General features: G+C 57.3%; 1 protein-coding gene across 7 annotated transcripts in view; it reads left to right on the forward strand.

The window, feature by feature from the left end:
* The window catches only part of RAP1GAP2 (RAP1 GTPase activating protein 2), a 51468-nt gene that overhangs the window by 7063 nt on the left and 20439 nt on the right, over positions 1-23966 (forward strand). For 4 of the 7 annotated variants that reach the window (XM_054287186.1, XM_054287187.1, XM_054287188.1 and 1 more), the window contains one exon: positions 6876-6911. In XM_054287186.1, coding sequence (XP_054143161.1) covers positions 6876-6911 — 36 coding nt within the window. Of the gene's footprint in view, positions 1-2571; positions 2672-6875; positions 6912-19059; positions 19164-23966 lie in introns of those variants that run through there. The other 3 variants (XM_054287189.1, XM_054287193.1, XM_054287192.1) reach the window with 2 other exon arrangements.

Consider the following 23966-nt stretch of genomic DNA (forward strand, 5'->3'; position numbering starts at 1 on the left):
GAGCCCGGGAGCCCGTGTGATGAGTTTCTGCATACAGGGCTGTGGTGAGACACGATCTGTGTCCCTCTGCAGCAAAGAGCTGGTTCATGCGATGGTGGCAGCGGCCAGTGGGGCTTTGGGGGTCACGGGCAGATGGCCAGCATGGGGGCCAGGCTGTCAGCCAGCACCTCTTGGTGCTGGGTTCCTCTCCTCTGTGCTGGGCGCTTCCTGGGCTGCTGGGAAAGCTGGTGCTGCCGTTCCTGGTGTAAGTGTCCCTCTGTGCCAGCTGCCTGAGAAATGATGCTCTGCAGGTCGCGTTGTGGCTTCCTCCAGCATCTGTGTTTCAGCCATTTCCACAGAAACGAGCAGGAGAGGTCGGATCACTTTGGACATAGGGATGAGTCCATGAGCCATCAGTGGTTTCTTAAGAATGTGGAAGAGGAGCTGGAGCATGGTTTGAGCTTGAGCTGGGCTCAGGAAGGGCTCTGGCTTTCCCATCGTGTGTCTGAAGCTGCCCTCTGGGTGACACACAGCCTCCCTGTGGCCAAAGGAGCCGCCCGGTCCTTCTGGTCTGAAGCTGTTGGACAGTGAAGAGCCACCCCTGAGAGAAAGCTGGGGTTTGTGGGAAGCCGCATTTAAGATATGGAGTTTCTCTTTTCACTTCAGCAGTACCATAAAGGGAAGAAAATAGTGCTTAAATATTCCATGAACTGAGTCAGAGGTAATTTGGACACTGTTTTCCTTTGCTCTGTAGGTCAAGCTGATGATGCGCACAACATGTTCTTCCTGTCAGGACAAAATCTAATATTTCTGGGTGCCCACAACCTTCTTTAGAATCATAAAAGGAAGCTGAATGCCCTCAGAGTGCTGCAGGCAATATTAAAGCACTAATGATGCAATCCCAGTAAGAAAGGAAAGAATTATGCTGCCCTTGCAGGGCACAATCCTGCTCTGAGATGTCACCAGCAGTGTGGCACTGTTCCCAGTGGGCAGGGGCCGCTCACCAGGTTTGGTTGGAGCAATGGGATCCTGGTTCTGGCAGAGGCCCCTGGGAGATGTTAATTTAGACTGGTGCAGATGGTACTGAGGAGTCGTCCTCCCCCAGGGTTTTGTTTCCCCTAATTTTGGCTGCTCGGCTATGATTTGCCTGTGCCTGCTCTGAAAGTAGGAAGGTTTTCTCCTTGTTGTTTTTGAGCCTGTGTGAAATACCTCGGGGGGGAAGAGGGGAAGTGAGAAAATGTCATTGCAGAGCCTATTTCTGGAGGCACGCCCCTGCGGGTGAGACGGTGCTGGGCAGGCGGTGGTGAGGTACCCACAGCCAGGGAGGCTGGGGCAGCTGAGGCTGGCCCCTGGTGTGTTTTTAACCTTTGCCTGGTTCAAATGCAGTTTTTCACCTGGATCTGGGGCGGCTGCTGTGGCCCTGGGGGGCTGCCAGTTGTGGGGATGGGGAACAGGAACAGCTCCACTCCTATCACTGCCAGCCATGGGTACCCCCAGGTGCTGGAGTGGGGTGAGGTGGGCTTGTGCAGGGGCTGCCCCTCTCCCTCCTGGAGCAGGAAATGGAGATGCTTCCCTATGGCCGTCCAGGGTCCTGCCCTCTTGTGCTCTGAAATCCTGGGGCAGGCAGGGGGGTCACCCTGTGCTTTATCGTGAGGTGAGGAGGAGCCGCAGGAGTGACAATGGTGACAATGACCTACCGACTGCAGCGAGCTCTGGCAAAGGGAGCCAGGTCCTGCCCTGCCGTGGGTGTCCCTGTCACCCTGCCCTGCTGTGCCTGTCCCTGCTGTCCTGCCCTGCCGTGGGTGTCCCTGTCACCCATCCTGTGCCCGTGTCACCTCTGGTGGCTGTGAGCTCCGCAGGGCTGAAGCAGCAGAACAGGATGCAGCAGGTGGTGCTGCAAGGGGAAAAGGGGACAGGTCTAAAGCTGGCCGTGTCTCTGGGGCTCTCCCAGTTGTTCCTGGCCAAGTTGTGGTACCAGCCAAGGTCAGTGCCTCCCACAGCCCCTGTCACCTGTGTCCCACACCTCTGCAGGCAGGGCCCTGCTGGAGCAGCCGCACTGGGGCTCGTTCCAGTGTGTGGCAGAGCCTGGCTGCACCCAAAGCTTTTGTTTTCAGACATTTTAATTGTGAGCGGCTCGGTAGAGCTGGGCAGAAATCAGCAGGGAGGAGTGTAAGGAAGACACAACCTGGGGGAAGATGAAGCGAGAGGATAACGTCACACTGCTGCTGGTGCAGAGCTTTGACACAGATCAGGCAGGCCAGGAACAAACGTGTTCCAAGCAAATGACTGCTCTAGATATTTTGTAGCACCTGAATTATGGCTTCAAAGCCTGCAGCATTTTTTTTTTTAATAATGTCCTTAAGAGCTCTAAAATTAAAAGACTTTCCATCGTTTCATCCCTTTAAGGCTGTGGGCAGAAAGTAGGAGTTGAAATAGCTGGATTTCAGTCCAAGTTTTTTCCCTGGAGTTGAGTGATTTCTCTCTCCAGCTTGCTATACCCTCTCTCCCCCCACCCCTTTTTCACACATCAGATAGAATTCAAGTGCCTCTCAATTTAAAGTTTTTGGGTGCTTGTATGAGAACGCTGGGCTAGAGCTGCCTCTGAGCCAGGAGCCAGCCCTGCATGGAGTGCCAGGGCAAGGGGATGCTGCGAGCCCACACCAGGCGTTGGCCTGGATCACTGGGGTAGGAGGTGAGTGTGTGGCTGGGCCTTGCACTCAGAGGCTCTGTCTGGCCTTGGAGGTGCTGATCCCCTGGTGCAGCCCAGCTCTGAGCGGGTGCAGGTGGGTGCTGGCTGGTTTGGGGAGGTGAAAGGTGTGAGATGGGCACCACACTCAGCATCTGGGCACCATGCCCACCCCTGCGACCAGGCTCACCTCCCCACGGCTCTGCTGTGCCCTACAATGGCCAAAGCGGGGAGCAGCATCTGTTTTCAGGGGATTTGTGATGGATGGGAGCTCACACCCAGCTAGATGTCAGCATTTCCATTCCCGTGGGATTTCCGAAGCCTGGCTGTTAAAGCACAGGGGAGTTTGGGTGGTGCTCAGGCTGCAGGTGCCACTTCAGCCTTACAGAGCTGCCAGGGCACCAGAGGGTGGAAAACCTGTGCCACAGGCAGCAGCATGGGAGCTAGTGGGAGAGGCCTCGCTGGGCTCTGGGATGGTGGGATGTGTTTGCCGTGAGAGGTGAGGTGATGGGGTTTTGATGCCTTTGGTGGGATGTCTGTCCCCTGAGGGGCACTGGAGGGGTGGGTGGAGGATCCCCTAGCAGGGAGCCAGCCCGGTGCTGAGACTGCAGCGCTGCCATTGCGGGGACAGAGAGCGAGAGGCAGAGCACCGTGCCGCACCAGTGACCCTCTGGATCGGGCCTCAGCGGCCGGGGCAGCCGCAGGGCACGGCGTCTGTGGGTGACACGGTGCCCGTGGCTCAGCCCCGCTGCCCGTGCGGCGCCGATGGTGGTCCTGCCTTTAGGAGAAATACGATATTTGCAGCGTGAGGTTGCGAAAAGCCTGTGGCCACGAAAAGAAAAGGAAACGACTTTTTTTGTGGTGTTTCTGTGTGCGCGTGTGCATTCGCTGCTGCACTGGGGGCGGCGGACGCGACGTGCTCCGGTCCCCTCGCCCGGCACAGCTCCGCTCCGGCCGTGCCCGCCGTGCCGTGCCCGCCGTGCCCGCGGCCGCAGCGCCCCGGCAGCGCCGAGCCCCCAGCATGTTCCAGAGGAAGCGCAGCGTGTCCTTCGGCGGCTACGGCTGGTGGGTGCCTTCCCCTCCCTCCCTCCCTCGCTCTGCCGGAGCCGCGTGGGCGCTTCCCTCCCTCTGGCGGAGCAGGAGCCGCCGGCGCGGTGCCCTCGGGCACAGCCCTCCCTGGCAGTGCCAGCCCGAGCGTGCGGGTCGGAAGGGACCTTCCTGCCCCGTGCCCCCCGAGCCTGGCACGGCTGCGGCCCTGAGCAGCCCCCGGTGGTGGGGGTGAGGGCAGCGCCGGGGGCTCCGCTGGGCTCGGCCCCTGCAGGAGCGGCTGCCCCCGCGCCTCTGTCGCTGCTTTCCCTGCTGCTGCTCCGCCCGCACGCAGACAGCGATGCTCGCAGCCGCCTTGGGCACCTTGGCGTGTGCAGCAAGCTCCCTCCTGGTCCAGGGCAGGTCCTGGCACCTCCAGGAGTCATCCCTTCCTTGTGTGTCCTCAGCAGGGCTGCTGCCGGCACCCCGAGCTCGGCGGGACTGTTCGCTCCTGTCTCTCCCCTCTGAGAGGCGTTCATCTGTAGGGAAACAGCTTAAAGAGACTACACGGTTCTCCCTCTGCCCTCTCCGAGGTGTTTTGTGCCCGTTCCAAGTGCACTGTGGCCGTGGTGGTGTCTGGGGCACAGGGATGCTCTGCACCCTCCCGGTCCCGCAGGCGCTGGACAGTGGCAGCGCCGGGGCTTTGAGGGCAATGCGGTGCCCGGCACCGGCTGGGGAATGCTCAGTGACTGCGAGGGCACCGGGAGGGCAGCTGGAGCGCCGAGGCTTTGCAGGGTCCCCTGGGATGGAGCAGAGCCTCGCTGAAGCCACGAGAGCTGCCTTGGCCGCATTGCGTGTTCTTTACTTACAAAGGCAAAGGGAGCACTTGGAGATATGTGGGCTCATTTTGGGGTGGGCAAATGGCAGCTCTGTCCCACGATCCTGTTGGGAGCAGCGGCTCTGGGCCCTGCCTGCCCAGGGGCATCCCAGGAGCTCCTGCGGTGCAGCAGAGCCGTGACCGTCCCTGGCAGGGCATCCAGGGCCAGCTGCGCTCTGCTCTGCATTGTCTGATGTGTGCTCTGGCAGCTGCAGGGGAAAGAAAATCACGAGCTGGAGAGTCACTGAGGAAAACGGGCTGTGCCAGCTGGAGGGGGCTGCACTGGCCCTTGGGGGGCTGCACTGGCTCTTGGGGGCTGTGTTTGCAGTTGGGGCTGGGGGAACAGGACAGGGCCTTTCCTTCAGACACCCTGCCAGTATCTGCACGGTGAGGGCGGCGGGGGAGCCCCATCCCCAGGAGCTGGGGGCTGCTGCCAAGGGATCTGAGCTTTCCTGCCCGGGTCCCGGGGAGGGCACTCCTGGAAACCCCTGGCGCTGCCGGAGCGCCTTCCCGGGGCGTGCCCCGGAAAAGAAGGGACCTGCCGGAGCCCCGTACCTGCGCCCGCCTCTTCTCACGGCCCCGGCCGCCCCACCCTTCCTGTGGGGCTGCGTGTGAGGTGCCCGGGCACACCCAGCGCCTCCTGCTGTGGCCGCGCTCGCTAGTTCCATTCTCTGCTGGGCTGGAAATTGCTGTTTTATAAATCTCCAGCAGCTGCATCTGCTGCCGGCGAGTCCCGGAGCAGGGTGCTCGTCCCGGGGCCAGATGCGGTGTTCCCGGCCCGGCTGCAGGGATGCACAAGCTGTGAAAGCCGCTATGGGTGCTGCCCCGGAGCCGCTGCTGCCCAGCGCTGTGGGGTGTGGGCAGTTTCATTTTGCCGCCTTTGGGGCAGGGCAGGGCACACAAACGGCTCTCACAGTCACACTGCCGCTGCGGTTTCCCAAATATGGGAGCTTATTTCCTGTGGGGTTTTTTTTTTTGGTTGTTGTTATTGGTGTTTCTTTTTCTCCCCTTCTCACTCTAAGAGGGCAAATAACAACAACTGTTTTTTCTTGCCGTGGCTCCGGATGGAGCCCCTGGTGCAGCCCTCACTCAGGGACGGGTCCCATGGGTGTCCCTGGGCTGCTTTGCCTCTGCCACTGAGTTTGGAAACAGCTCTGCTCCCCAGCACGCTCTGATGTTCAGCGTGATTTAATGATCAACAAGGTCTGGGCAGGCTTGTAAGGTATTGAGTCACAATAGCAGGTGCCCTAGATCTATTTTAGGAGCAGCAGCATGCTGGCTCTCCAGAGCAGAGCATGGAAGCTGATGCTTGGGGAAATGCCTGGCACAGAGCTCCCGCAGCCATGGGGTTTTGGGAGGGTGAGGCTGCTGCAAGTGAGGGACCCTGGGCCAGGTGATGGCACCTGTGCCCGAGTGCCTGCCAGGCTCAGGCTGTGCCACAGAGTGCCAGGGCCCGGCCCCTGTGCCCCCCGCGGGTGCAGCCCCTCCTGACAGCAGAGCCCGGCCGGGGGGGACAAGGTAGAGCTGCAAGGGGGGGGAAGCTGCATTTCTGTGGCCATGCTGTGTTCTCTGCAATCACAGTGCAAAACAAGAGGGTGTTGGGGGTGTTATTTTGCTGTTTGTTCTTTTTTTGAGATGTGGAATTGATTCCATGTGGCAGATAACAGAGCATTTTCAGTGACTGCCAAAAGACATTATTTTGCATTTTGAGACATTACTATGATTTGCATTAATTAATATTAATATGTCTGTAAGCACAATGATTCCGAGGAGATGAGCACTCATTACCAGAGCCAGGGAAATGAGTGAAGCAACTGGGGCTGCTGGTCCCACATGAGCCAGCGAGGGCTGGGAGCGATGGGGCTGCTCTGTGTTTTGTCTGCCTGGGCTGGGTTGCAGTACGTGGGGTCTGGGGGGATCTTCCCAGCCCCAGGGCTGCCACAGGTCCATCATCTGTGAACACCTGGTTTGTGGCAGCTGTGCCTTGGAGAGAGCTGGGACACAGGCGATGCCCTGCTCTGCTGCCCAGCTCACCTCTGGCATTCCAGACTGGGAGGCAGCACTTCTGCACTGGGAAGGAACTGGGGGGATTTTTTTCTTGCTTGCTGCCAGGCTTCATTTTGGGTTAAATCTTGGTTGATTTTGTTTTCTGATGGACTCTTTCTGTGGCGTTGTTCGTGTCAGCCGGAGCGCTGGCACCTCCAAAGGATGTGCTGAGGTCGTGTTTGGCAGCAGCCCCCAGTCCCCAGCCGCCTCCAGGCACACCCGTGCCTGCAGTAACAGCCTGCTCTCTCTCTCTCTCCCCAGGATCGACAAGACGATGCTGGCCAGCCTGAAGATCAAGTGAGTACCTGGCTGCTCCTCGCCGCGATTTCCCGCGGGCTGGGGCTGGGCTGGCTCGGGTGCGGGGGATGCTCCCCCGGGAGCCGGGCTCCAGCTGGTGCAGTGGAGCCCAGCCACGCCCGCCCACTGCAGGACACGCGTTCGTGCCTGTCCCACAGTCTGTTCTCCTGGCGGCCCGGAGTGAATCAGGCACCGGGGGATTGCAGCAGACACGGTGACACGAGCGCTGTGAGATCAGCGGGCTGAGGGGCGCACGAGGCAACCCACAGGGCACCAGCTCTGCCTCGAGGGTGGGAATCAGCTGCTCAGGCCGACACTGAGCTTCTGGGTGGAAATCCAGTGAAGTGTGGAGGTTTTGTATTTTGTTTTTCAATCTGGAGAGGTGGTGTCAGTGGAACAGTGAGTGCTGGTGACCCAGCTCCTCTCCTGTGCTGCTGAGGGGCTCTGGGCACTGCTCTGGAGGGGGTGGAGATGCTACTGGGGTCCAGGAGGGTCTGTGGACTGGCAGTGTTGCTTGGTGGGTCCATCGTGGATTTGCCACTTGCTGGACACTGGTGGGTGGTGTGGGCTGTGCAACTCTGGCAAGGTGGTACTGGGCCAGGTGCTGTGCTGTGATGGAGTGAGCCGTGTGAGGTCACCATCCCTGCTGGGGAACGCCCTCAGCTGATGGGGAAGAGAAGGTGGAGAAGGTCTGGGAGTGGTGGCACCGATGCTCTGTGCTCCCCCAGCACTCGTGGCTGTCTGGGACCTGCCTCCTGTTCCCACCAGCTTTGCTCTCCTGGCTGCACATCCTGGGTACTGATCCCTTCCCTCCCAGTGTAGTGCATCCTCCCCTCTCCTGGATTCTGGATTCCTGGAACCCCAGGCTGGTGTTCTCCCTTGTGAGCACACGTGCAGCTCCAGTGCTTCAGCTGCACCCTGTGCTGATGCAGAAATGCTCTGGCCAAGCTTCCCCTGGGCTCCAGGCAGCGCACAGGGTGATGGCTCATGCGGTTTCCCTCTATAATCATTGTGCAAATTATTCATTAATGGAAAAGTATCCGGAAAGCCTGGGGGAGCTGCTGCCTGAGCGAGCCCAGTGCCCGTTGTAAATGGCACAGCAGAATCGCTGGCGCTACGCTCATTGCTCAGGTTGTGCTGAACTAATGAGAAGTTTAAATCAATGCTTTCCACTTTGGGGAGGGCAGGGAATTCTCTGCAGACTTTCCTTTTTCCGTGAAGCTGAGAAGGATTGAGCTGCTCTTTGCACTCTGCTGTGCACCGTGCCCTGATTCTCTCAGGGCTGCTGCAGCAGAGCCCCCTGTACCCTCCTGTCTCCGCCGTGCCAGGCAGGCTGGAATGCTGTGCCAGTGCTGTGGGCACGCTGCCATGCTCCTGCCTGGGCAGGGCGAGGGTTGGCGCCGCGTTTCTCTCTCTGTCAATGCCTTTCCTGCCCTGGCCAGAGGAGGGAGTTTCCTTGGAGCTTTTGATGAACATCCACTGCTGCTTGCAGAGAATGCTTCCCACAGCCCCTAGGTGTTTCTGGTCTGTGGGTAGGCTGCTTCATTAAGTGGTTCCGTAATTGGGGCTCAGCCAGAGCCACGTTTCATATCTGTAAAAGCTTTTAAAATTATAAAAATATTATAAACCCAAACTTTTGGGGGTTTAGCGCCCTCTTGTTATTGCTGCAGCCTCTGTCGGAGTGTCCTGGTTTAACCCGTGGCACAGAGGCACCAAGCATCGGAAGTTTTCTTCCCCTGTATAAGTTATTACCGAAAATCGGAGCTGCTTTCCGCCTGCCCTGGAGCAGCTCAGGGAGCCTCGTGCTGTGCAGAGGCAGCGAGCCCGGCGCGGGGCACCCGGCCGGGGCGGGAGGATGAGGGATGCGGGGCGAGCCCTGCCTGTGCCCGCACACAGCCGGGATGAACTCACCCACGCAGGTGGCGCTGGGGCACCCCAGCGGCTCTCCCTCCGCCTACCTCTCCGTTCGCTGCCTCCGTTCGGGTTGCGTTGGTTCCTATGGTAACCGGGGATGTATCTGAGGGACCCGAGAGCGGGAGCAGCGTCGGGAGAGGCGGTGGGGAGCCCTGGCAGCGCCAGCTGACCCCGCTGGTGACAGCAAAGGTGCCAGGGAGGGCAGGGAAGGCGTTGTACAGGCTCGGGCATTCCGCACAGCTGGGCTCTGTGAGCGCCTGGGCAGCTCTGATCTGGGGGAGGCTTGGGGATACCCTGCTGACTGTTTTGGGGGTGCACGTCCCCAGGGGTGGCAGCAGGCACTGGTGCTGCTGTGCTCGGCTGCTGGGGCTGTTGAGAGCTGCTGGGATTGGGGCTGTGGCACGCAGACTGAGACACTTGGGCAGTAAATGGGATTTGGCATTTGCAGACCCTGGGTTTGGTTTGGACCAATTCCGTTGTGATCCCTACTTTTCTGTTACATTTTGTTATTCCTTACCCACTTCAGGGGAAAGCGCTTGGAGTTGCTGAATCCCTTGGGCTGGCAAAAGGGGAATCGTGTCCAGAAGCTGCTCCCCAGCCTTGGCTTGGTGTTGGTGTTTTCTTGTGTCACATGAAGTCTCTGTAGGGAGCTGGAAGTGTCTCCAGGCTCCTGGGGGCACAGCTCCATGCAGTCCTGGTCACACATGGGGTGTTTGAGGTCAGGTTGTGCTGCCAGGAAGGGAAGACCTGAGCCAGATGGCAGCTAAGCTGCTTCCCTGGTGGGAAGGTCACCCTAGAGGAAAACATCAGCCTGCAAAGGATCCTTGCATGTCAAAGAGCAGTTCTGGCCAGGTGAGCCAGCCCGGTGGGTTTGCTTGCTTCTCACAGCAGCCCAGCAAGTGCAGGAGTCCCCAAGAAAGCAGGCAGAGACCCTCGAGCCCCCTTGGCCCTGTAAATCCTTGGATTTGGGATGCTGGAGGTGGAAAAGTGGGATGGGGACTCGTGGGACCCTTCCGCCTCCTGTGTGGAACAGTGGCAGGGTGATGTCCCGTGGGGGCTCACCAGCCCTTCCCCTGCTGACAGCTCCTCAGCTTTGTGCTCTGGTTATTTGCTCATTGCTACTGATGGGGTGCACTGAGAAACCACAGAGCATTAAACAAAAAGATCAGTAAAAAAGCCCCCCCTTCAGGCAGAGTCACCTCTTCTTTCAGCCTTATAAAGCAAAAATAGCACCAAAATAATCATGTCTCTGTGGAACGGAGGAGCCATGCACAGCAATTACTGGGAGCCAGTGTGTGTGCAGTCAGAACTCACATGAAAGAGCATGTGATGCTCCTCTGCTGATGGCAGCAGGAGGATGAAGGTGGGAAGAGATGAAAGATTTACTCGACCTTCGTAAAAAGAGCTGTGTCCAGGCTTGAGGTTCTTTAATATTTGATGGGCTGGAGCTGAGTTAATGGGAAGATGTGGGAATGATTTAGCTTCTTGGAGCTGGCTGCACTGACTATTGCACTGATCTTGGAGGTTTGAGCTTGGGTCCTGTGAGGACAAGGTCTGGCGAGCAGATTGCATCTAAGTAAATTCCTTTGACTTATTAGCACTTCATAAATGGATAATTGCATGTAAATGTATGTTTTGCAATTATATTTAGCTGGAGAAGCACATGCAAAGGAAATGCTGTCAGAACTACTGCAAGCAGCCAGCTGCAGCACACAGGGAGGTTTCCCATCTCTGTGTCTGTGGAACTGCTCCTCTCCATTGCTGATGGGCGTGGAGCCAGCCCAGTGCCAACCCCAGCAATGAGCCCCCACAGCAGGCCCTGCATGGCTCTCCCAGTTCTGGAGCCTGGCAGTGCCCCCCTCCTGCCAGTGTCTGGAGAGGGACTGAGTGTGCAGGGCCAGGGTGCAAGGAAGGCTCTGTACTTGCACAAAACTTTAAACTCAGTTAAAGCCAGTGCTGAGTTGGAGGGCAGAATGAGGCTGAGCTGTCTGTCCCCATGGGTCAGTGCTAGATGGGTGTTAGCTGTGCACCCAGCAGAGTGCAGGAGAGCCATGGCTGGGCATGGCATACCAGGCAAAATGAGTCCTTGTGTTGGCAGCAGGTCTGTGGCTGGGTTCCTGCTGGGATGAAGCAATGCCAGGGAACTGCAGGTGTGTGCCCAGGGATGGTGACAGGCCTCTGCTGCTGCCGCGGCTGGGGGCTGCTACCAGCCCTGCTCACCATCAACTGCTTGAGCTGCCTGCCAGGATGGTGGCAGGGCCACGGTCTGTCCTTCCTCGTCAGCCCGAGAACTGGTGGGAGATTTACAAAATCCAGCCAGTCCCAACGTCTCCCTGCTATCTGTGGCAGGCAGGCGGGAGCGCTTCCCTCTTCGTGGAAGGGCAGTTATCGCCCTGGCTGCCTGCCCACACCCAGCCCTGCGCCCACACAGCATCCTCCCAGCACGTCTCACAGCCTGCCTGGGACAGAGGAAGCTTTCATAGGAGGAGGAAGGTGCTGTCAGCTCTGAGGACTTGCAGTGTTTCAGCCATTTAATCTGGTAAGCCTTAGCTATATAAAATTCCAGGCCGGGGAAATGGGTACTGGCACAGCTCCACTGATGCTCTCCCTGGGTACTTGACTCTATGCGTTCCTCCTAGTGGCCTGGTGTAGACATTGGGTTTATGTGAGGGTTTGTTCCTGCAGAAAGCCCAGGCAGGGAGCAGGGAGGTGGGCTGGGATGTGGCGGTGACGTTGGAGGTGGCGCAGCGGTGAGTGCCACCCCGTCCATATGCTGAAATGTTGTTGTTGCTGTCAGACAGCCTTCCCATATTTAAAGCTAGATTATCCACAATTACATCTGCCCAGAGGACTGAGCAGCCCCACATGGGTCTATTTTTAGCTCTGTCTCAGAACTAATAAACTGTGCTGGTTTCTCCTCCTGCCATATTTATAGCCTGTCAGGCTGGGAGCTGTTTGCAGCCGGAGGGCGGTTGCTGGGCGAGCAGCCACCTTCAGAGAGCAAATATTGTCCTGATGGGTGGAGGGAGCCATGATGGCTGTGGTGATTGAGCCCCATCTGCCCTGGGTTTGGTCTCTGTCTGCAGAGTCACTGAGGTCACCCAGGCAGGGTCTGCAGGGGCTCTGCCCCACTTGGGGTGGTTGCTGGCCTCCCCTCAGCCCAGGCCATGCTCCCACTGGCTTCCCCTCGGCCCAGGCCATGTCCCCACTGGCCTCCCCTTGTCTCTGGCCATGTTCCCTCTGGCCTCCCCTTGGCCCAGGCCATGCTCCCACTGGGCTCCCCTCAGCCCAGGCCATGTTCCTACTGGCCTCCCCTTGGCCCTGGTGATGCTCCCTCTGGCCTCCCCTTGTCTCTGGCCATGTTCCCACTGGCCTCCCCTCGGCCCTGGTGATGCTCCCACTGGGCTCCCCTCGGCCCAGGCCATGTTCCCACTGGGCTCCCCTCGGCCCAGGCCATGTTCCCACTGGCCTCCTCTTGGCCCAGGCCATGTTCCCACTGGCCTCCCCTCGGCCCTGGTGATGCTCCCACTGGGCTCCCCTCGGCCCAGGCCATGTTCCCACTGGCCTCCCCTTGGCCCTGGACAGGGTGGGTGTGATTTTGGGGACCGTGAGCAGCCCCACGTCTGCCGGGCCAAGGAGCCCAGAGCAGGGTAGGCAGTGCCGGCGTGGCAGTGCAGGCATTCTGCCAAAGCCCGTGGTTTGTTCCTGATGATAATTTTGTTAATTACTGTACGCTCTTGCCGGCTGTCGCTTTTCCTGCCAGTTGGCAGGGCCTGGCTCCAGCCAGCCCGGCAGGGATGGGCGGCCACGGCACCCAGTGGCGCTCCCGTGCCACGCTCCTGCTCTGGAATGGCCCTCTCCATCTCGCCTGTTCTAGTTCCAGTGGGGCTTGTGGTGCTCTCCGCGACCCATACCGTACCCAAGGAACTCACATCTTCCAAAGCCCGTTGTGGAAACATGGCTCATCTCAGGCTCCCACCCAGAAGAGACATGTAGAGGCTTGACAGGTACTTGAATAGGTCAGAGCTGTATTCTGGGTCTCTGTGAAGTCTCAAAGGTCAGTCCTTTCAGGCACTGTCCTGTCTCGTTCCTCTCAAATGTTACTGGTGTCACACCAGGGACCATGACAGCTCCTTTCTGCTACAACAATATACTGTTAATTCCCAGTTTGGAATGCAGAGTCCGCTTTCTAAAGCCCTGACAAGCTGATCTGGGTCTCCTGTTCCCGATCATTTATAAAGTTACACAGTGTGAGGTGATTTGAAGAGGAAGATGATGGGTCTGCAGCTAAAAACTGCTTCATTTTCCATCTTTTCTTGTTTGGAGCAAGAGGCAAGGAAAAATCTGTAGAGCAGCAGAAACCCCTGGATTTGATTGACTTCAGAACGTTCCCTGTAGTACGGATGTGTCAGAGATAATACCTGTGTTTTAGCTCCGCAAATTATATGTCTTTTAATGCTTTCACATCAAACAAGGTGTGTGAGGGAGGCAGGTAATTGAGATGGTGTCATCTCCAGAAGCGTGGCTGGGGCCCAGGTGCTGCTGCTGCTGCTGCCCCCACTGTGGCACTGGGACCCCCCTGCCCCCCTCCCTGCCCACCTCCTCCTCCCACATCCCTTGCAGCACCCTCGGGAAGGGCACGGCTCCATTGAGGCTAAAGTTCGGGCCTAATCCTGAGCTTCCCAGCAGGATTCCAGTGGTGACTGGTTGGCACAAAGGCTCCAGGGATGGTCTTTGCTCTGCACGGGCAGGGCTGGGGCTGAGCAGGGTGCTGGGGCTGCTGGAAGCGTTGGGCGAGTGGCACGTGTTAGTGGCTGTGCCTCCAAATCTGGCTTTGTTAGTGATGTTAATGATCAATGCTGACATTTAGCTCACTGATTTACTAGTAAAATTCAGAGGATCTGCTCATGCTGTAAAGACTAATTTCCTCTGCTGATTTGATCTAATTTAATTGGATGCTGAAATCTTGGAGCTCATCTCTTCAGGAGGCCTGTGTTCACAGGGAGAAATACCCCAAATTATCAGGAATACAATTTCCATGTAATTGTGCTGCTGTCATGGCCATGACTACCTCGTTCTGTGTCAGCTGTGCTGTGGCTGATGCTGCCCCCAGTTGCCACCACACAGCCAGGCTGCTGGGCAGGAAGAGCCCAAAGGTGACTCACTTGGGCTGTCTCAGTTACAGAATAGGGTTTGGTTCATAGCCAGTGGCACACAATGGATGGGAGAGGTGTATAAGAGACTCCTTGTACCCACAGCTTGCTTTGTTCCTTGATAAATGAGTCTTGGAAAACCACCCACTCGTGCATTGATGTGTTGATGGCATGGTCAGTGTTCCAGGCTCCTGTCACTGATTGCTCTTGGGTCACTGCTCTTTGGTGGCTTTCTTAAAGTTCTTGGCTATGGCTCAGGTCTTACCCCCCTGGAGCTGTTTGAGCGTGTCTGTCACACACGGTGCTCAGTGTCACCTGCACACCTGCAGCAGGAGCCTTCACTAGGCTGCTCTGGAGGCTCTGTGCCAGGCAGGAGCTGCTCCCAGCACCTTCCTTAGCTGTGCTCCTCAGCATCCCCTCTGCCCAGGGGAGGGGGACAAGACCCACCTGGCCTCAGCTGCCTTCTGCAGTGAGAGTTCTTTCATGTTTGTTCTTTTGTTGTGGCTTTGACCACTCTTGCTGCCTATTGCTTGGGAGGGCTGGAAATTGTGCTGGGGAGATGGGCACTCCTGGGCCCGGCTTGGCCACAGCCCAGGCAGAAGGTCGATGTGGAGTGCACTTGTCACAGGGATGGGCTCTGGACAGGACCAGCCCATCCCTGTGTGCTTCTCCTTGAGCTCAGGGGTAAATTTCTCCTTTCTTGCACTTGAGCTCTGCTCCTCTGTACAGGAGCCACAGTGCTGGGCACAGGGACCGTCAGGGCTGGGGCACTGCTGTGCTGGGGGGCCTTGCCAACGTGTGGGGTGGGAGCTGGGGCTGCCCCGCGCCTTGGCACACGATCCAATCTCAGAATTGATGTGGTGTCAGGGTGGCTGTGGCGTGTCACACCCGTCTCACACCATTTCTGGGGAGATGGGCTCACTGTGCTCTGTCTCACCGCCTCCATGGAAGAGCTGGCTCTGTGCTTTCCTGGGATTGCCTTCATGTCTTTCTAACTGAAGCCATAAAATAAATTTCTAATCAGATTACTTGGGGCTGGATGTAATGTAATCTAAAGCTCTATTTCTTGTGATACTTCTGTAAAAGTGGATGCCCTCTTATCCTCCTCCTGCAGCACCAATTGAAACACTATAATCGCTTTCTCCCTCGTTTGCAAGCTTCCAAATCCATTTCTGCCATGCCAGGGAAATCGGGATGTGACTGCTTCTTTGCAGGGAAGCAGTTTCTATTTCTGGGGTATGGGCTGTGTTGCATTGTCTCCTTTTGTTCCTCCCTGGCTGCCGGTCCTCCGTGCTGGTGCAGCTGCCCCATCTCAGCTCTCCCACCTGGGCAGGGCAGGTGCTGTGCTCTGGTGGGAGGCAGTGCCCAGAGGGGCTCTGGGGGAGTGCCTGGGCAGTGGGGAAGGGTCCCAGGGTGGTGGGGCAGGGCCTGGGCAGGCCTCTGGGCTCCCCTCGGCCCCTGAGCTCAAGCAGGCTGGGCTGGCCGTGCCTCCAGCCCAGCTGTGGCAAATGCCTGGCATAGCTCGAGTATTTCTGGCACTGTCCCTCGTGAGCAAGGGAACCAGAAATATCCCCTGCCCAAGGAGGCAAGGAGGGTGACAGGGACGTGTCCTGCACTGTCTGATGAGGCAGTGCCACAGCTCTGGCTGGAGAAGCCCTGAGTCACCGGAGCTGGGCTCAGGTGTGAGCAGGGGGCTGGCTCCTCTGCAGGTGGCTGAGGCAGACTGGTGGGCTGCTCACCTATGGGGGGCTTCATCTCACAGCAGCAGCTGTACAGAAGCCAAAGTTATGACATAAATTAATGGCTTTATAATAATATTGATAGTGTCATTTATTCATGGCAGATCCAGTACTCCTAGGAGTAAAGGCTTAGTCTTGTCCCAGCCTGGTGTTTTCAGGTCCTTCTCTCCCAGCATTGTCCAGACGGCTGCCAGGTGATGAGTTAATCACCGTGTGTAATTGTCCTGGCCTGTCCTGCGCTCCTCCAGCCCCTCAGGCTTCCTAGCTCACTGCCAAACTGCTTTGTCTGGAGCAAAAGTGTCAGGGCATTTTTCAAGGTATATATATTCCTTCAAAAAACAGGGGCAACTGCTTAGCCTGGAGGTAATCTAGTCACTGACAGGGTGATATAGGTGTTTTAAAGGAAGGATGGAGACTTGGAATGTCTTGATCTGCAGCGTTCTCTCTTAGGAGATGTCCTTTGGGACATCTGGAGAGCTTCTGGGGGTGCTGGCCCTGACAGGGCGTTCTATGGCAAACATTCAGGAAGGTGATGGATGCTTGGTGGCATCGCTGCGGGAACAGGAGGCTGGATGGAGTGGAGAGGGTGAGGCATGGGGAAGACAGGCAGGGCAGGAGCTTTCAGCTGCACCAGCCCTGCCACCCTGTGTGCCTTCCTAGGCGTCCCTGTCATCCTGCCCTGTCCATCCTGGAGCAGCTCCCAGGTGGCAGAGCCCAAGAAATACAGGGCAGGCTCTGCAGGGCCTGGCTCAGCCAGAGGTGATGTCCTGTGGGGCAGGAGGTCCCGGTTCCTTTTCCTGTGTGACCCCATAGCCCCCAGCCCGCCCCAGCCCTCACCATCTATTGTCTTCTATAAATGACAAGTCAGCTGCAGTGAGTCCAGATGCCATTATCCACTGTGGGCTGGGCCCTGTTTGGGTGGAGAGGAAACCTGAGTTTCTGCTCAGTGTTTGTCTATTTCCAAATAGGACAGAACTGAACATCTTTAAAAATCAATACAAAGCCACTTCAGCATAAACCAAGAGGAGATTAATACTTAGCTTGTCTGGAAAAGGGGAGGAGAGATGTGGAAAATGTCCCCAGAGAGGGAGACTCAATGAAATTCGAATCTGCCTGTTTAATGTGAGAGCTAAAAGATTTAAAATTAACCCCCTCCCCCTCCATTAGTTGGAAATGAATTTGAGAATTGGTGTAATTTGGCACAGAAATAGGATCTAATTTTTTTTTTTTCTGTGCCTGAGGAATTTGTCAGACTGATAGCTTCAGCTTGGAGGAAAGCAGACAGGTATTTTCTGCAGGAAGAGATCTGTTGATCCATCAAAGTGTTTATTGAAAGGCTTGGCAGTGCAGGTAGCAGCCGGGTTTAGCAAGATTCATTCCTCTTACCAACTTACGTATTCTCACCAGCACTCAGAGTTTGGCATCATCTGATGTTGTTCTGAGGAGACAGAAATGCATTTTGGAATTTTTGGAGAATGAGTTGGACTTTTTCCTGTGGGAAAGTGGGTACCTCAACACTTGTCTGCTGGAATTGCTGCTGCCTCTCTCCCCAGGGACCTTGAGATCTGGTGAAACACAGAAATACTGATCCTGGGTTTCAGTTTGGGTCTTGGCTCTCTGGAGTGCTCCATGTGCACAGTGTAGGTCGGGATGGGTGCTGTGGTGACACTGAAATGCTGTCTGGTTCATCTGGGGTGAATTCATGTGGTGTGCTAACAGAAATAACATCACACCTGCTTTTATCTGGCTTACAGTAGGATACAGAGAGATTACAGCAATGATAGGGGTTTTGTTATGGTAGCGTTTAGGGAATCCATCTGATTAGAGATTCTGCTGAAGCGTTTAGATAGAGAAGGCCAGAGCTGAGGTTGTGTTGATCTCCTTAAGGGTGGTAGGCAGGAGGGTGACAGGCAGGGCGGTGGGTGAAGCAGGAGTGTGACAGGCGGGCTGAGGCAGCAGGAGCGGCTGTTCCCTGCCAGATGTGCTCTGCGGCCTCTGCAAGCTGTTTCTCCTGAGCAAACACATTTATTACAGGCTTTGCCAGGGGAGCCCCGTGCATTGTTAATGATTGACTGCCCCAGCTGGGGGTTTCCAGGCAGCTCCTGCTCTGTGCGTGGGGAGCCGGGGGCCTTTCTGGCCATCCTTCCCTGGGAGCTGCTCATGTCCTGCTCGAACGGATGGTGGATGTGCTTGCCTGCAGACTGTGTGTGCCCCCCAACAGATTGCTGTTTGTGGCAGGGTCCCCCCAAACCCTGAGCTGGCTGTGGCACTTGGAGCTGCCCCAGGGGCCTTGCACCTGTGTGCCACTGCCAGGGAGCTCCTGCCCTCCCTGCTCCGAGGCCAGGCTGGGTGCACCCACCCAGGGCAGTGGGCTGGACCAGCCGCAGGAGGATTGTTAGACTGCTCCTAATGGCTGCAGGGGTTCGGAGAGCCAGCAGGTTTGGGCAGGTGCCCGTGTCCTGTCCTGGGCTGGGGGGATGTTCTCATAAATGATCCCACACCTGGATGTTGTCATGAATGATCCCACGCCTGCTAGCAGCAGTTATGGTGCTCCATCCCTTAGACTGGGAAGTAGCTCAAAGAGCTGTAGCTTGCCCTGTGTCTAATTCCTGTGAAAATTGAACAGGCAGGGGAGAGAGGTGAGATAAGTGGGGCAGAGGGACCTGGGTGTTTTATCACCATGGCAACGAAGACTTCCAGGGAAAGGTGCTGAAGTGAGAAGTAGATAATTTACAGTTTACTTAATAAAAAAACCCATTCATTTCCTGGAGGGAGCTGTGTGTGAGCTCCCGGTGTGAGGGACAGGCTGGAGGCCCCGTGCTGTCCCGGTGCCGCAGGGGCGGCGGGATGCTCCGTGGCAGAGGGACGGATGGCAGGGCCGGGCTGGGACCGGCCGGGAGCTCCTGCGGGGTTTGCTGCGGTGAGGACCCGTCTGCGGGGCAGGAGCGAGTCCTCCCTCTGAGGGGGCTGAAGGGGCTGCGCTGGCGCTGCGCCCCTTGAGGAGCCCGGGCTGCGGCAGCCGGGAGGGAGAGCCGGGAGAGCCTCGGTACCGGGGCGCCCGGGCCGTGCCGCCGACCGTCCGCTCCCCGGGCCCGTGACGCGCTCCGGGCCCCGCCCGCCCGCGGCCCGGCCCGGCCCGGGGTGTCCGGGGGTCCGCGGGGAGGGGGCAGAGCTGCCGCCGTTCCGCAGCGGCTCCCGCGGGGCTCCGGTGCCGGCCCCGCGCTCGTTACCGGCGGCGCGGGGCGCGCGCGGGGCGGCGCGGGGCGGGGGCGGTCGCGGCCGCGGACGCGCCGCCGCCCCCGCCGGTGCCGGCGCTCGGTGGCGGCGGCGGCGGCAGCGGCGATGTCCCGGGCGGGCGGCAGGACGCGGTCCCGGCGCGCGGGGGTGCGGGCGGCCGTGGTGCTGATCGGGCTCCTGCACCGCTCCCGGCAGAGCAGCGAGAGAAGGTGACGCCGCGGGCAGCGCTGGGTACCGTGCGCCGGGCGCAGCCGGGGGCTGCGGGAGACGCGGGGCCGGCGGCGGAGGGAATTACCGGGGGGGGTGTCGGCGGCGGTACCGGGAGCTGCAAACGGGCACCGGGATAACCGTGACCCGCTGGCGGCGCGCGCCGTGCGCCGGAGCGGTGCCGGGGAGCGGGGGCCGGTAACGGTGACCCGCTCGCCGTGTGAGGGCGCCGGGAGCCGCGCTCCGGCCCCGCCGGTCAGTGCGTGTGCGCCGGGCCCGCGCCGGGCCAGGTGAGCCCCCGCTGCCGCCGCACCGAGAGAAGCAGCGCCGTGCTCGGGGGGCTCCGGGCGGCTCTGCCGTGACTCGGCCCCGCAGCTTTGTCTGCTCTGCGGCGGGAACAGCTGACACACGGTTTCATCTTTCCTTGCCGAGCCACGGGCTGGACTTGGTGTCCAACTTTGTGCCGTAGGAAATGGCCTGCTCGCAGCGCTCCGCACGGAGCCGCTGCTGGCCTCGGAGACTGACCCCGCGCTGATCCGTGCGGGCTGCCCGGGCAGGGAGCTTTCTCCTCCTGGACTCTGCTGCTCCGGCAACTCTGGCGTTAAAAACAGTCAGAAATATGCACCCGAACCTCGCAGTGTCTGTACCTCTGTTTCAGGGTGGAAGCAACATGGGCACTGCTGCAGGCTGAGGGGTTTTTTGTTTCTTTCTTTTTCTTGGTTCAGTTCGTGATTTTGTACCAAACTAAAATGAGTGAAGAAATGATTATTTGGAATCGTTATTGTAAAATATTCCCTCACTCCCTAATCTATAGGCATAAAAAATCAGAGTGAGGTGACTGAGGATGAAGCTTTTTGTCTGCCATCAGTTGTGGATTGCAGGGCTTGTACCCCATTTTTCAGCGCTGCTGGCATTGGGACTTTGCCTTGGACAGCTGATGCCATGGAGAGCAGGATGTCAGTGATGCACTAAAGACTGAGCATTGGTGTTCCTGGGGAGTTCCTGGGTCACTTGCTGGTTTGAGGTATTTTTGTCTCCCTTGCTGGGCTATTAGGTAGATCATCGAAGCAGAACAGTTGGGAAAAGCCAGCGTGCAGGTCCTGAATGAGCAGCAGCAATGTCTGCTCGCCTGAGCTGAGCCGTGGCTGGGTCCCCTGTACTGGGCTGGAATGAAGGTGTGGGGACTGTGCTGGGGCTCCTGCTGGGCTTGACTGTTCCTGCCCTGCTGTTGCTCCTGGGGTTTTGTCCTGTTCAGCCCAGGCCCATTCTGGCCACAGCTCTGCCCTTGGGCCGTGGGCTCCAGCTACCAGCTGCTGTGTAGGGAGGGACGGGCTGGCTGGGGTCTCTCCTGCTGCCTTCACGTGTGTGGGGACTGTGCAAGTGCAGAGTGGCACTGGGGGGGACCCAAATGATCCTCTGGATGTTGTACCCACTGAAACTCACTGCCCAATCCTGCACTTGCCTCAAGGGCAGGGGGAGCTTTACTGGTGACGCAAGGAAGACTTTGCTTAAGAGTTGTCTTTCCCCCAGGTACAAGGTTTTTATGAATGAGCTCAACATAACACTGGAGTGCTTAGAAAAAACCTGGCTCTGAACTTGCACTGGAATCTGCCCCGTGAGTCTGAGCCTGGTTTTCCTTTTTATTTTTTTCCCCCAGCATCATGTTGTGCACAAAGTGTCTCAGTGCGCCTCTTGCTGCAGGGTTTACTGAGTGCAACAAGAGTCACACAGATTTCTCACGGGGAGAAAAAGACCCTGAGGAGGTTTTTTCTGTCTGCCATGGACTGAGGAGCCTCCATGGGAGTGATTGCAAGAATCCAAGCAGTGCTTTATGGTGGTTGTTTCATCTTATGCAAGCTGCCAGGGCCATCAAAGTGACATAATCTGCAGGAAAAGGAAGGGACTGCTAGCGGCATCGTCAAAAGGGACTCTGTTCCTCCACCTGCTCCTGTTTGCTTTTTTCCCTCCTACATTCAGTCTTTGTTCTGCATTTGCAATTGAATTTTGCTTTCCATGAGCCATATGCAAGCCTGGCAGGATCAGTGGCAGCTGCAGAGTCTGTGGTGGCCCATGTCCCTCCTTGTTAGCAGCCCAGCAAAGTGCAGTGCAGCACACCAGGCTCCCCTGGCGGAGCTGGTGATGCTCACCTGCCCCTCCACCTGCACTCTTCTCACCTGTGCCTCCCCTGCACACCTGAGCTTGAGGGGAGGAGCAGAGAGGTCTGGGGGGTGGCTGCTGCTGTGGGCTCCTCCTTTCCTCTGAGAGCCTGGGATTTGGAACTGTATTTATATCTATAGCTAAATATCTAAAACTCATTTATATCTAAATGAGTTTTCCCAACTGTCCCACATGCAAGTGAGGTGATGCTGTGGTGGCTGTCCTCTGACAGGGGAGAGCTGGTGGGTGGGTGCCCTGGTGTGGGCATTCTCCTCTCACAGCCCTTTGGCAGCAGTGCCATGGCGTTTGGAGACGCAGGTTTCTGGGAGCTGTTCTCTGCAATTTGCAAATTATTGAATCAGCTCAGAAACGGCTGCCCAAGGTTCCTGGCTCGGGTTTGGCAGGAATAGGATCAGACGAGCCTTCTGGTCTGAAAATGTCTGCAAGTGCCTTGGCTGATTTACCCAGATCTGCAGGAAATTGCCACTTTCTCTGTTCCTGCAAGGCAGAGTAGGCAGCACATTTTGTAAAAGATAAAAACTTCTTTTCACCATTACTTGCATTTTGAGCCGCACTGGCCTGGCCTGGCCCAGCCCAGTGGGAAGCCCTTGGCCAGCTGGGCAGATTCCAGTGTCTGTAGAGGTGCAGGCAAAGCAGGAGTCGGCCCCTTGCTGGCCCCCCTGCCCAGCAGGATGGGCAATGTGTGCTGCAGCAGGGACCCCGTGGCCGGGCAGGCAGCTGGGATCCTGCCTGCTCAGGCACACAGTGCCCTGAACTGTTCAACAAAGTTTATTTGCTGTTTGGAGGGGCAATTACAGCCAACCCCAGTGGCATTAAATGTCATCTTTCTCTGAGCAGGGCTGAGGACAGAGTGCTGGGGACACTGCGTGTGTGCAGGTGCAGGCTGGCAGTTTGCAAAGATGTAATTTATTGCAAGAAATGTAGATGAGAAAATGCTGCACTTTTTTTTTGCTGACTGTCAGGCTTCGATGTGAGAAGGCAACGCTGCTGAATAGGGCTAAGCTGAGCCAGGACATAACAAGGTAAATCAGTTTCTAGAAGAGATGTTCCATGGCAGGGGCTCTGCCCAAGGGTCCTGCAGCTCTGCAGCACCGAGTGCTTGGGCTGCACCCCATGCCTGGGGGGATTCTGGAGCCCCACAAGTGTCTGACATCAGTGGGAGCCTGCAGCAGTGCATGTCCTCTGCTGATGTCCTCCGTGGGATGAGTGATGATGCAGCGAGATCTTGCCTGCCTGGCATCCTGGGATTGGGTGGAGAGCTGCTCAAAGTCAGGGCAAGGTTCTTCATTCAGGCACTCACTGCAGATTTCCAGGTGTAAACTCACAGCAAGGTGCCCTTGTCTGTGATGCAAAAACCCACAGTTTTTGTTTGGTTTTTTTTTGTTTTGTTTTCTTGTGCAATTTGTGAGCAGCTGGCAAGGGCCCCTGGCCGTGCTGCTCTGCCTGGTGTGTCGGCAGGTGCTCGTGTCCCGGGAGCCAGGGGTCAGTCCCAGCCGTGTGGGGCATGAGAGGAGCCCCCCAGAGGGGGGACGAGCAGCCTGTGCCCCACTGCCCGCTGTGGGCAGGGCTGAGCCTGGCTAGGGGCAGGATGGAAAGTGGTAGGGAAGCACATCCCCTCTGGAAACTTAGGAGATCAGGCATGCAATATGAAATAAACTAAAAAGGAAGCAGCTGGCAAGGTGATGCCCATCGAGGATAAAAAAATATGAGTCCAAAAATAGAGGCTGTTAATTTACAGGAGAGTCATTGCTGACCTTCTCAAGGATGAGGCATCTGACAGGCAGGACTTGTTGCTGCAGGAGTTTGGTACCTCCTTAGGCCAGGTTTGATCTGTGGAATTAAGCACAGGCATACGGGTAACCTGGGGTGCTCCCATCCCATTTGCACATCCTGACAGAGTAGAGCCAACCACATGAGGAGCATTTCACATGTCAGGTAAGATGCTGGCATCTCCCCTCCCCACCTGGGGTTTATCTAAAGGTACTGTGTTGATTTAGAGCCTGTCTGGGAAACAAATCAGATGGACACAATGAGGAGGTGGGAGGCACTGGGGGTTTTTCATTAGGCTTTGGCTTGAGAGAGATGAGAGAAGTGTGCACCCTGAGTCAGGGTCTGGATGGGAACACGCCAGGGGTCCAGGCAGCCCTGGTCTGTGCTGAGCAGGAATTTTTAATCAGAATCTCAGTATGTCAATGGGGTTTACTAAATACAGGATATTAATTTGAAGGACTTTAGGACTGTGATCTCCCTGATGCTTTAAAGAGCAAGGCCTCACCTGCCCTTGCTGTGCTGGAAACTCACCGGTGTCTGTGGTTTCCCCCCAAAAAGGGGGGAAAAATCCCCGTTTTCTCCCTCTTTGGAAGGAGCCAGGAGAGCAGCCCTTGGCAGGTGGGCTTTGCCTCCCTAGAGCTGGCAACAGGTGCCCAGCACAGTCCTGGGGGCCGGGATGGCTGGGGTGATCTCAGACTCCGTTCGGAAACCCTGCACTCGGCCCTGCCATAACCACATTAAGGTATTTCCTTAATTAGATTTACTAAGAATGCAGGATTCTAATTCTCTCTTTTTCCTTCTCTCTTAATTTGCCTAATGAGAAAAACAAAGAAATAATTACAGAAGTGATGCCCACG

The sequence above is a fragment of the Melozone crissalis genome, unplaced genomic scaffold (assembly GCF_028551555.1).
Source record: "Melozone crissalis strain CALT ecotype California unplaced genomic scaffold, PUWL_Pcris_2 ptg000057l_1, whole genome shotgun sequence".
NCBI classification, from domain to species: domain Eukaryota; kingdom Metazoa; phylum Chordata; class Aves; order Passeriformes; family Passerellidae; genus Melozone; species Melozone crissalis.